The sequence below is a fragment of the Cavia porcellus genome, unplaced genomic scaffold, assembly GCF_034190915.1.
Source record: "Cavia porcellus strain 051 isolate PalLab524CR breed Dunkin Hartley unplaced genomic scaffold, mCavPor4.1 scaffold_26, whole genome shotgun sequence".
NCBI classification, from domain to species: Eukaryota; Metazoa; Chordata; class Mammalia; order Rodentia; family Caviidae; genus Cavia; species Cavia porcellus.
In genome coordinates, this window is record NW_026947509.1 from 34,306,824 (window position 1) to 34,319,474 (window position 12,651).

A 12,651-nucleotide genomic window follows, 5' to 3' on the forward strand; every position below is an offset into this window, starting at 1 on the left:
CGCTCCTGTTAGGCTCAACTTTAATCTCCAGAGCTTAGTTTTCTCACCAGAAAGTGAAGTACTGTTAGTAACAAGGCCTAACTCAAAACCCCAGCCATTCCACAGGCTCAAGTGGGGAAATCAGAGTTAAAGCCAACTTTTGAGACCTTGTCTCAAAAAACAAAACAAAACAAACAAACAAAAAACTCAGGGGCTTTAAGTGTTAAGCACCTAAGACAAGCCTTGACCTCCTACCTTTTAGTCAGATGAGGTATGTGAAGTGTAAGGGAAAGGCATAGACATAAAAAATTTAAATGTAAGAGAGCATATTGGCCAGATGTGGTGGCACATGACAGTAATCCCAGCCCTCAGAAGGCTGAGGCAGGAAGGTTGCCACAAATTCCAGGACATCCTATATATATAGTGAGTTCAAGGCCAGCCTGAACTACATAGTGAGATTCTATCTTTGAAAAAATAAAAATTAAAAAGAAAAAAACATCATGGTGGAAGCCAGGAATGATGGCATGTCTGTCTGTAATCCCAGCACTCAGGAAGCTGAGACAGGAGGATCACTGAGTTCCGGGCCAGCCTGGACTACATAGTGAGTTCAAGAACCTATCTCAAAAAAAAGAAGAAAGAAGCAAACCCAAGCCAGGCCTGGTGATCTATGCCTGCAATCTCAGCTCTCTGGAAGGATGAGGCGAGAGTTCTCACTCAGTTTGGGGAGTTTAACAACTGAGCAAGAACATGTCTCAAAATTTAAAAAATAAATAAAAATGGGCTGGGGTATAGCTCAGTAAGTCCCCCAGCGACACACACACTGTATATTTATACCTGGCTCAGTCACATAAAACTATTAGTAGCAGAGCTGTGATTATACCCAGAGACTCGACCCTGTGCTTTAGCCACAGGCACTAGGTGCTAATGGGAAGAGGAAAAGAACTGACCTGAACAAATGTGGAGAAATTCAGGTGGGAGAGCAGGAGGGTGTGGGGGCCTGGTGTCCTGCGTGAGGAAGGGCTGTCCCTGACTCAGCCTCCTGGGCCTTAGCAGGTGATGTTTGACACGGGGTTACTAGCATTGTCCAGGGTCTGAACACAACAGCGAGGGCAGAAAGTGCAGGGGTGCAGAGCCAGATGGTGTCTGAGAGAAGCTCCTTGGGCTGACCCGAGTGGAGGGAGAAGTCAGGAAGTTCCCGCAGAAGCCCCGGGACCAGGCGAGACCTCGGAGCACATTTCCCTAGGAGAAACAGCAGAACTCAGCCACCGTGCGAAGTTGGGGTGGGGAGGGCAGAAAAGGCAGTGCCCCCGGACATTTAGACACCCAAACAGCTGTGCCCTCCACCACCCTGCTGTCCCCACCACTGGGGCCCTTGTGGGAGCTGAGCCCCAGGGCCTGAAACCTGCGGGTTCCCTGGAGGTGGCTCCCTGGGGGCCTGTCCCCTCCTTCCCCTGAAGCTTCTCTCAGGACTTGCTGGAATGACAGCAGAAATTTGCATTTCCCTTGTGTTTTGCCAAATGGTCTTTTAAGGTGCCTGTCTTGTTCACATTCTCTGTCTCATCTTCTGTGGACATGTGTACTGGGCATTACTGAGCGATATCCGCAGCTCTTTTCTTTCCCTTTGTGTTTTGAGACAGGGTCTCACTATATAACCCACAATGGCCTTGAACTTGCCTTTCTCTTGCCTCAGCCTCCAGAAGGCTGAGATTACAGGCATGTGCTGCCATGTGCTGCCATGCCCTGCTGAAACCTCTTTTTTTTTTTCCCTTGAGACAGGGTCTCACTGTTCAGTTCAGGTTGGCCTTGAACTCACTTTGTAGCCCAGGCTGGCCTTAAACTTGCCCTTATCCTCCTGCCTCAACCTCCAGAGTACTGGGACTACAGGTGTGTGCCACCATGCCCGGTTTAAATTTCATTTCAGAATAACTTTAGACTCACAAGAAGTTGCGAAGGTGATACAGGGCACTCACAGGAACCCTCCCCCCAGCGCCCCTGGATGACAGCGCTTCCCCTCCTCGTTGTACAATCAGCAGCCAGGAGTGGGCACGCAGAACGCTGCTAACTACTGCTGCACCTGGGTGCCCACACTTTAATTATCCCGAGTTCACCCAAGGGATGCACAGCGCTGCAACTTGGTGCTTTGCAGCTGCCTCACCTACAGCCGGGACGGCCATGTGTGTTAAAAGAAAAAAGTTAGCAAAATGCCTTTGAGGCTGGGGTGAGGCTTGGAGTCACAGGGTTTGCCCAGTGCGGGTGAGGCCCTGAGTGAGATCCCTAGCACTGCAAATTATAAAAGAGAGGGATTAAAAAGATTGATTTAAATGAGATTCTTTCAGTTAAAAAGTTACCCCCAACAGAGGGTAACTGAATGAACAGAGAAAGGGATCAAAGGAAATTGATGAACTTCATGGCCAGTACCCCGGAATCCCGGTCCCTTCCATCCTATCGCAGGTATCCTGGTGTTCCTGAGGTTCCCGCACTGCCTGCCACGGGGCCCCACCATTTCCAGGGAAGAGCAGCATGGCATCTGGCTGGGAGGGAAGCCAAGGCCTCAGCCAGCCATTGTTACCCTGCTGCTGTCTGACCCAGAGGGAGATAATGGTGATAGGGACAAATTGACAGAGGCCACCCCTGCCAAACACTGCTAATTTAGCACAGGATTTCGGGTTTGGATGATACAGTCAGTAGGTCCCCGGGAGTTTCAGAGACAGATGGTTTGATCTTCGTGCTTGCTTGAGACAAAACTAAAAGTATGTGCTTATTATAAGGTGCTTCTCAGCTTATTTGGTTTTTTTAAAAAGAGATCAGATTTGAGAGCGAGGAGAGGGTCAGGCCTGGGGCTGGGGCTTGTCAGGGTATATAAGGACCCAGGTTCCACCCTGGGTACCACCAAAAAATTTAAAACATAAAGTATCATGTGGTGGGAAAAGTCATGCAGTCATTTGAGAAATTAAATTGGCTTTTTAAGGATTTGGTCTCTGAAATGTGATTACTTCTAAGTAAGGCATCGTCTTTAGATGTTAAACTACCTTGCCTGGCTCCAGTATTTCCCTGTCCAGATGGTATTGGGTGTGGCCTGCCCTTAAAATCTCTGGTGAGCCATTCACTTGTGACTTTCCAATCAGAAAGTTTTGTTTCAGGCTTTTGTTGATGAGGTGCTAGGTTTGGTCCCCAGGCATGGCAAATGCTAGGCAACTGCTCAACCACCAAGCTGAGCCCCGGTCCTCACATTAGAGTTTAGACCAAGTGTGGTGACACACGCCTGTAATTCCAGCACTCAGGAGGGTGATGCAGGATTGCTGCAAGTTCAAAGCCAGCCTGGTCTATGAAGCAAGTTCAAGGCCAGCCTGAACTGCATAGTGAGACCCTGTCTCAAAAAAACAAATTAGACTTTGAAACACTAATATTAGCAGAATTTTACTCAACAAATGGCTTACTTAGTACCTTTTTAAAAGTCAGTTCCTGGGCCAAGGATATAGCTCAGTGGCAAAAGCACCTACCTGGCAAGCACAAGGTTATGAGTTCAATCCCTGGTACCAAAAAAGAAAAAAAAGTCACTTCCTGTAGGTCTTTTAAAATCATTTAACTTCCTGAAATATTTTTAAATGACTGGGGTTTTTGTTGTTGTTTGTTTTGCTTTGTTTTGTCTCTGAGACAGGGTCTCCCTATATAGTTTAGGCTGACTTTGAACTCACTTTGTAGCCCAGGCTGGTCTCAAACTTGCAATGATCCTCCTGCCTCAGCCTCCTGAGTGCTGGAATTACAGGAGTGCACCACTACACTTGGATTAGTGGCTATTTTTAAATTGTCAAAATTAAATTCACTTGTATAAAAGTATTGTCTTGGCCAAGCATGTTGGCATGCACCTGTGATCCCAGCATTTTGGAGACTGAGGCAAGAGGATCACTGTAAACTGGAAGCAGTCTGGCCTACACAGCAAGACCCCGTCTCTAAACAATCCAACAAGGCAGGCATGGTGGCACACACCTGTAATCCCAACACTCGGGAGGCTGAGGCAGAAGCATCAGGCCAGCCTGGGCTACGAAGTGAGTTCAAGGCCAACCTGAACTACATAGGGCATCCTATCTCAAAAAGACAAAACCTAAGTAAATAAACATGCAAAGGAACCCGAATAAGTGTTTTGAGTCAGAGTGCTCAGTGCTGAAATAGCTTCATGTTGGAGATGAGCCTGTCATGTCCGAGCACAGTGGCTGATGATAAAACCAGCTCCACGGATGAAAAACAAGCCATTGAGTAAATGAATGGACCAGACAAAAATGAATGTGGGAAGAGCGTCCGGGCCAGCGGGGAGAGGACGAGGAGTGAGTGAGTGAGTGACCGTGCTTAACAGCTTCCTGGGGGTACCGGCCAAGGGCTAGAGTAGGCTGCTGCTCCCCTGGGAGAGGAGGACGCAGGGGCCGGAGTCACCCGGCACCTGTGCCAGCCCAGCTTGGCCTGTGTGCTGCATGTCACTGCTGGTGTCTTCCAGCCCCGAATCTTTCTGTGCTGTTGCTTTCCCCTCCTCGCCACCTCCCCGGGCCTTGCCTCAGCTGGCCCGTACGCACAGTCGGCCTGCTTACCAGTAAGACCTCAGTTAAACCCAGGCATGGTGGTGCATGCCTGTAATCCCAAAGTGCAGGAGGCTGAGGTTGGAGGATGCCTGGAGTCATGGTCTGCTAAATTGCTTGCGCCCCCATGCCCTGCCTGCCGTCCCATGTCCCATGTCTGCACTCACCTCTCCTCACCTCTCTCTAGGAAGTTTAGGGGCCTCCTCCCCAGGCGCCACCCCACCCTTGCAGCTCAGATGTCCCCAGCTGGGCACTGAGGGAAGCTCCCTGTCACAGCCAGGGGCCCTGGTCCTGGTGTTAGGTACATGGGATGTTCACCTTCTTTCTACCTTTCTGAGGCTTCCTGCGTGGCAGATGGATGGTTTTGCACTGAAGCTTTCTGCTTTGCTTCACAGTTTATTTTGAGACGATTTTATGTTTATCTGTCGGAACTGTTTTTATTCTACCGGGTTCCAGACCCGAGGATCCCACATCCAGAACACCGCAACACAGTGGAGACCCCACAGTGCAACAGCGTTCCTCGTGCCCGGCTGCCCTATAAATCATCAGGAGCTTTCAATGAGCAAAGACCCGACTGACCTAGAGGGCGGGTTTATAAATAGTACCCCCAGGCCCCCTCCTTTAGCGCCTCTTTGCCTAATCCTCTCTCAAGACTGGACATGGCAGGACCTTTCAGTCTTAAAATGCAGGCGCCTTTTCCTCAGAAAACTCTGGTTAGCGAAAAGGTGTTAAAACAAAATGTTTTCACTAGGTTTGGTGGAGTGCACCTGTAATCCCACAGGAGGCTGAGGCAGGAGGGAGGGTCTCTAATTTGAAGCCAATCTGGGCAACACAGAAAAATTCTGGCTCAAAAAAACAAAGTCAGGGTGAGGCAGTGCAAGCCTGTAATCCCAGCACTCAAGAGGCTGAGGCAGGAGGATCACCATGAGTCCAAGGTCATCCTGGGCAAGTCCCTGTCTCAAAAAAAAACAAAACCCACAAATGAATGTTTTCAGCCAAATAATGATCAGTCATCAAAACTCACCTTTCATTTCTAACATTTTCCGCCAAATGTTTCCTCTCTAGCACTAGTCTCACTGGTACTGCTTTAAAACGCCTACCTTAATAGTCGTGTTCAGTAACAGGCTCCTATGGATTTGTGTTTTTATGATTGGTAAAGCAGTTCCCAAATGGTTACCTCTCTATGATGAACTGAGAGTCTTCATTCTCTTTTTCTCCTTTTGCAGTGCCGGGGATGAGACTTGGGGCCTTGTTTTTCCTGGGCTGCAGTCCTGGCCCATAGTCTTTCCAAAACTGACAGAGCAAGGAAGGGCCTTAGTAGCCTCCACCCCAGCACCTGAAGTGAAGCTCCCTTTGTCTTGCTCTAATTTTGTGTGACTTATTGAGAATAGACCCATATAAGTCTTACTAGGGTTGTAGTGTTTCGTTTTGTTTTCTTGAGATAGGCTTTTTGCTCTATAGCCCAGGCTGGTCTGGAGCTCAGGGTAATCCTCCTGTTTCAGCCTCCCAAGTGCTGGGATTAAGCCTGCAATTTCCCAAAGGAGTGGATGGTAAAGGCTTAAGAAAAACAGACAAGTGGCATGATTTTAGGGCACCAGGAGGACCTTTCAGTCTTAAAATGGAGGCGCCTTTTCCTCAAAAAACTCTGGTTAGCGAAAAGGTGTTAAAACAAAATGTTTTAGCAGAACTGAGATTCTCTGGGGGCTGAGACAAAGAACTTCTCTAGGTGCCCATGTTTATTTGGTTTTAAACAAGGGAAGGGCTTAAATAGGAAAGCAGGAAACTGCAGGACCTGGGCAGTGTGACTCAAGGACTTCTCCAACTAATACATTATGTTAACTTGGAGAGCTGTCTAATCTCCAGGCTGACCTTCAGCCCAGGAGTGAGAGTCTGCAGCTGCAATCTCTAGTCAATTGGGTGGGAGCCCATGTTGGCTGTGGCCTTGTCTTGTCCTTGGAGGCCTCAGGGCATCACAGGCCACTACAGGCCTCAGTCGAGACCCTGACTCAGAAGTTCACTGACTGCAGATGGACTGCCTGTCTCCAGATAAATGGCCTGGGCCTGGGGCATACCCACAGACAAACACAGAGGGCAGATTGGGTCCTTTTTTTAAAGTCCTGCTCGAATCTGCTTCGTGGTGTCTCCCTCACATTACCACACCCAGCTGCTGTGTTTGTTTTTAGGCAGATCTGCACCTATGCAGCTGTCAGGATTACAGGACACCATGCTATGGGGGAAAGAAAGGGGACCAGGGGTAGCGGAAGGAGGACTGTTTCTTAGGGGTCTGTGCTCTGCGCTGGGCACCGACACTTGGCCAGCTGCAGCTGTTTCTGTGAGGGTTTGGCCAGGCACATGTGCTGTGCTCAGAACTGGAAGGTGCATGCGAAGCACACAGGTGTGTGATTGGCTTGCTTTGGGATTTAGTTGTTAAGAGCGGGGTGCTGGGGATGTAGCTCATAGGAAGACTACTTGCCTGGCAAACACAAGACTCTGCAGTACAGCAAAAAATAAAATAAAACAAAGCCACGTGTGGTGGTGCACGCCAGTAACCCCAGAACTCAGGGAGGCTGACGCAGGAGGATCGCAGTTTGGAGCCTGAGCCTGCAATTTGGGCGGTCTGGTGACTTAGTCAGACCCTGCTCGGGGAAAGAGTTATGTGCCGACGGCCTGGCTTTAGTCCCCAGTGCTGGGATACACAGTACATATGTGAGAGCTGGTAAGGGAGGCACCCTGCCAAACCCGCCCCGTTTCCCGGTGACTTCTCCTGGCAACAGCAGGACCCAGGGTAACCTCTTCAGGGGGCCAGGTGTGGCACCACCGGATGCACTTCACTTCCGCTGTACTGCATAGGGTCCCTAGTGCACACGTGGGGGTCTCACAGGGGTGCAGGAGCTTGGCGTGTTTGTTCCTGCCGCCCCAGCGGCAGAGGGCTCTGCCCCAAGACCTCCTCCTGTGGCCGCAGCTACCGGGACAGGGGCCCGAAGCCTCCAGCCCGGGCCTCTTGCACCCCGCCCCACACGCAGAGCTGCCCCGGAGGAGGGGGAGGCTTGGGGAAGCGGGTTAGCTCCCAGAACCTGCACGTTACCAACCTTGCACACATTTTGCCTCCATGCTTGGATAACCCTTTTTCTTCATTGTTTGACTTTTTTATTTTTTGTCTTTGAACCTGGAATGGAAATCAAGACCTCACACCCACAAGCAGGCACTGCACCACTGAGCTGAATCCCCAGTCCCTGTTTGATTTTTTTTTTTTTAAAGTGCTGGGGATTGAACCCAGTGCCTTCATACTAAGCTACATTTCTCACTCTTTTTTTTTTTTTTTGTCTAAGCAGTTCAGGATGGCCTTGAACTCACCTTGTAGGTCAGGCTGGCCTTGACTTGAAGAGATTCTCCTGTCTTGGCCTCTCAAGTGTTAAGATTACAGGCATGCGCCACCGTGCCCAGCTTTGTTTTAAAACAGGGTCTCTGTGTACTTCAGGCTGGACTTGAACTCACTGTAGCCCAGGCTGGCCTTGGATTCACGGTTGCCTCAGCCTACCAAATGCCACAATACAGGCATGCACCAGCATACCCAGCTTCTAACTCTTTCTGTTTTTTATTTTAAAGTAGGGTTTGCTCAGTTGCCCAGGCTAGCTTGAACTTGGGATGCTCCGAGCCTTCTAGAGTACTGAGATTATAGATATGTACCACCACACCTGGCTGCTTCTGCCTTTAGATATCTTTGGGACTCTGCTGCATATTTTTACTCTGCATTGGTAACAGCAGTTGCAAAGACTGAGCAAAAAGTAGACAGGAGTTAGGTGAGCAGAGTGGTACATACCTGTGATTACAGCTAGTGGGGAAGTAGAGGCAGGAGGACCACAAGTGGAACCCAGCTTTGCCAATTTAGTGATACCTTGTCTCATAATAAAAAAAAAAAAAATTAAGCTAGATGCAGCATGCACCTATAATCCCAGCACTCAGGAGGCTGAGTCAGAAGGATCACTGCAAGTTGAGGCCAGCCTGACCTGCATAGCGAAACCATGTCTCAAAAAGAAAACCACAAAGGCCTGGTGACTATGGCTGGGCGAGAGAGAACTTCTGGCCTGGTGATCTCTCCAGTGTCACCAGGAAAAAGAAATAAGCTTGACTTGGTAGAGCTGCTCTGAGACCCCAGAGTACAAATGGGGAGCTGCTCCTGGGCTTCTCTCTCCTTAACCCCACTAATCAGCAATTGGATGAACCTTCGGGACGCCGAAACAGGGAAGATTCTCTGGCAGGGGACCGAAGACCTGTCTGTCCCTGGTGTGGAACATGAAGGTACTTCACAGCTCTCTGTGCCCAGGCTGGGGCCAGTGCCAGAGAAGGTCCACCACAGGGTGTCAGGGTACAGACAGGAATTGGCCGGTGCTGCTGCTGTGGTCAGGTCTCAACATTTCTTTTTCCCACACTGAAAACCCATCTCAGCCTTAGAAAGAGATTTAAACAGCATCTTAGCTTTTAGCCCAAAAGAAAATTTGTATTTTTGTCTCCCTGCTGTAGAAGCCCAGGTGAAGAGCTACAATGGAGAGAAGTGGGTGGGAGGGCACGGTGGGAAGTTAGGGGAGGCTGGGGCGGGGGTGGAGGGCTCCCTTCCCACTGCAACCCTTGGGAGAGCCCTTCATGGTGCCCACAGAGCCAGGTTCCTGGGCCCAAAGTCATGTGCTTCTTTGCTTTTTCTCATCAGCCCGAGTTCCCAAGAAAATCCTCAAGTGCAAAGCGGTGTCCCGAGAGCTAAACTTCTCTTCAGCCGAGCAGATGGAAAAATTCCGCCTGGAGCAAAAGGTTTACTTCAAAGGCCAGTGCCTGGAAGGTATCCGGCCGTGCCCCCCAGGAAGAAATGGCAGATGTGGCTGGGGCAGCAGTCACCTCAGGCTTGATGTGGCCAGGAGCTCAAGACCCCCAGGAAAGCAAAGCAAAGCACCACCTGGTCCCCGACACTGGGGGTGTGGCCTAGTGGCCACTGTGGACGACTGGGGCCCAGGACAATCTCACAGGCAGCATCAGAGGCTCCGGACTGCAGGGCTCCCATAGCTGCTGTCACCCCAAATGGTGCAAGTGCCAAGGCCAGCATAGCCGAGCCTTGTGTCAGCCCCAGCCAGGAGGTGCAAGCTTCTGGGTGCAGGGGCAGCCTGGCAGTCCTGGCTAGGATGAGGATGTCCTATGAGTGGGAAGAGGACACAGTGCCTTTGACCATGATGGTACTCAGCAGTCTCCCTCTTCCCTCCAGAGTGGTTCTTCGAGTTTGGTTTCGTGATCCCCAACTCCACAAACACCTGGCAGTCCTTGATAGAGGCTGCGCCCGAATCCCAGATGATGCCTGCGAGCGTCCTCACGTGAGTGCCAGTGTCTCCACTGGGCTTTGTCCAGCCTAAAGGACAGTGGGCAGACAGAAGGGATGGGTGATGAGTCCACCTGCCTGGGACCCCGACAGTGATAGAGGAGTATGCACACCTGCCGGAGGCTTTCAACTGGGATAGGTCATGCTCCTCACAGGGACCCCTCTGGACCTTGGAAGGGACAGGCTTCTGCCCACTGTCCTCTGGTATTTTTGGGCTTTCTTTGTGTCACCCTAACACAACCTGCCAGTCCTAACGCTGTTCTGGAGGGTGACTTTGCTTTCACATTGTCAGAGGCTTGCTTAGAATTTACTAGGCTTCCTGCCCAAAGAATAATTTGTCCTTTATCCAAACACACTATCCAGTGACTGCCCACCCACCATTTTCTCTTGGAAAAAGATATTAGTGTTTCAAATTTTTAGTAGGATGCTGGATGTGGTGGTGCATGCCAGTGATCCTAGTACTTGGGAGGCTGATGCAGGAGGATCTCTGAGAGTTTGAGACTAGCCTGGACTATAAAATGAGTGCAAGGCCAGCCTGAACTGCATATTGAAACCTTGTCTCAAAAAGGCAAAAAATTTTTTTAAAAAATTTTTTACTAGGGCCAGTAGAGCTTCCCTGGCATGCACAAGTCCTTGGGTTCCAGCCCCAACACTGCAAAAGATAATTTTCTGAGTGTGGTGGTGCACATTCCCAGTACTCAGGAGGCTGAGGCAGGAGGATCACCATGAGTTCAAGGCCAGGCTGAACTACATATTGAGTCCCTATCTCAGAAATAACAGTAAGGCCAGGGACTATAGTTCAGTGACATAAGTGCCTGCCTGGCAAGCACAAGGTTCTGAGTTCGATTCCCAGTACCAAAAATAAATAATTAAATAAACGTTTTAATAACTCTGACCTTCTGGAGAATCAGTCTCCCCCTTCAAAAAAAAAAAAGAGTTGCATGGATAATTGAGAAAATAAGAGAAAAATATTTAAGCAAAGAAAAAGTATTTGAAGGCTAAAAAGATACACCTGCAGTGCTACCTAACTACATAATGCCACCCCATCCCACTCCACCCCCCTAAAAAGGCTAAAAAGATAACTGGCTAAAAATAATTTTGTGACATCAAATTGTTTCCTTCCTTGGTCCTTTATGAAATCCACATCAAATAGGTAAATAGATTGTGTACTTTTTAATTTTTAATAGGTTTTTTTTCTTTGAGTTTTCATCACAGTGGTAGCAAAGGAGACGCAGGCAGGCGGGTGCTGGGCTCCTGATGACCCACCCCTTGCTGTGGCCACCCTGGGGTGCGCACAGGAACGATGGTGGTTTGGGGGAGCAGACTGCAGCTACCTGCAGGAGTGAGGACGCCTCGGGCCTTCGGCACCACGAGCTCTGCCCAGCGGCCCAGCGGGCGCCTGCTCACCGCGGCCCTCTCTCCTGTGTCCTCTCTCGCAGCGGGAACGTCATCATAGAAACAAAGTTTTTTGACGATGACCTCCTGGTCAGCACGTCCAGAGTGAGACTTTTCTACATCTGAGCCAGAACTCACGCGCTTGTGGAGCTGCGCACGAAAGAGGAAACGTTTGCTTCTTCCTCGGCTCAGCTGAGTTTCCCAGACTCCCGATCCGGGACCAGACCGCAGGTAACCAGGCGGCTATTTCCCGGCCCAGCCGCGCCTCCCACCGCCCTTAGGGGCAGGGCTCAGCCGCACCTGTTACTGGAGGCTTCCGTGGCCCTGGGTTTTGGGAAAAAATTCACGATTCTGCCCCATGTTTAGCTTTTTCCTACCATTTCTATTTGGTACATTCTCATACATTTAACTTGTAAAATAGACTGCAATATTATTTCATAATGTAATTAAAACATGAATTAAAATACTCCCGCGTCGTTAGCATGGTCTTGCTTCCATCCCTCCTTGTCCAGAAGGTGGCGCTGTCCTCGAGGCGGGAAGGAGGACCTTGAACAACTCCAGAGCCCACGCAGCGGCCCTTGACTGCGACTCCACCAAAGCCGACCTGAGCTAGGAGTGGGCAGCGCTTTGCCCAGAGGCCAAAGTCTGATGCAAGACAGAGAGACAGGATTTACTTCTCAGTGCTGTAGGCTTCAAAGTCCTAAATACCAACCATTAAGTTTCCTTGAGAGCTGGGCATGATGGCACAGGCCAATAATACCAGCACTCAGGAGGCTGAAGCAGGAAGATCTCCAGTAGAAGGCCAGCTTGCATCACAAAGTGAGTTCCTATCTCCAAAACGAAGTTTTCTAGTAGCCAAAGTAGCAACTGGGAGGCCTGAGGATAGGATGGCCCGCTGGAGAGGGAGATTTCTCAAATTCCTGTCCTAGGTCCAATACCTGGCTTTGAGTGAAGAGAAAAGTAGGCTATGCCTGTGTTCCTGTACTTGCACTATCTTTCAGTGAGGATTCTGTTCCTCCCACCATCACTGTCTTCAGGAGGTTTTTTTGTTTTTTAGTTTTTTTTGTTTTTTTTTTTTTGAGACAGGATCTCACAGTGTCACCCAAGCTGGCCCTGAACCCACTATGTAGCCCAGGTTGATCTGGAACTCATAACCCTTCCGCCTCAGCCTCCCCAGTGCTAAGAGTACAGGCGTGCTCCCCAAACCTAGCCAAGTGTCTTGCTGGGTATGGTGGTATATGCCTGTAATCCCAGAACTGAAGGCGGAAGCAGAAGGATTATCATGAGTTCAGGGCCTGCCTGGGCTGCATAGCAAGAACCTGTCTCAAAAACAAAAACAGCATGTCTTAA

The 12,651-nt window shown here is 49.8% G+C and overlaps 1 protein-coding gene across 1 annotated transcript in view; it reads left to right on the top strand.

The window, feature by feature from the left end:
* Positions 1–11,767, top strand: part of Pde6d (phosphodiesterase 6D) — a 32,471-nt gene extending 20,704 nt beyond the window's left edge. The window contains exons 2-5 of the mRNA XM_003474597.5: positions 8,758–8,846; positions 9,253–9,378; positions 9,796–9,901; positions 11,346–11,767. Coding sequence (XP_003474645.2) covers positions 8,758–8,846; positions 9,253–9,378; positions 9,796–9,901; positions 11,346–11,427 — 403 coding nt within the window. The 3' untranslated portion in view covers positions 11,428–11,767. The remainder of the gene's footprint in view (positions 1–8,757; positions 8,847–9,252; positions 9,379–9,795; positions 9,902–11,345) is intronic.
* The last annotated feature ends 884 nt before the right edge of the window (positions 11,768–12,651 follow it).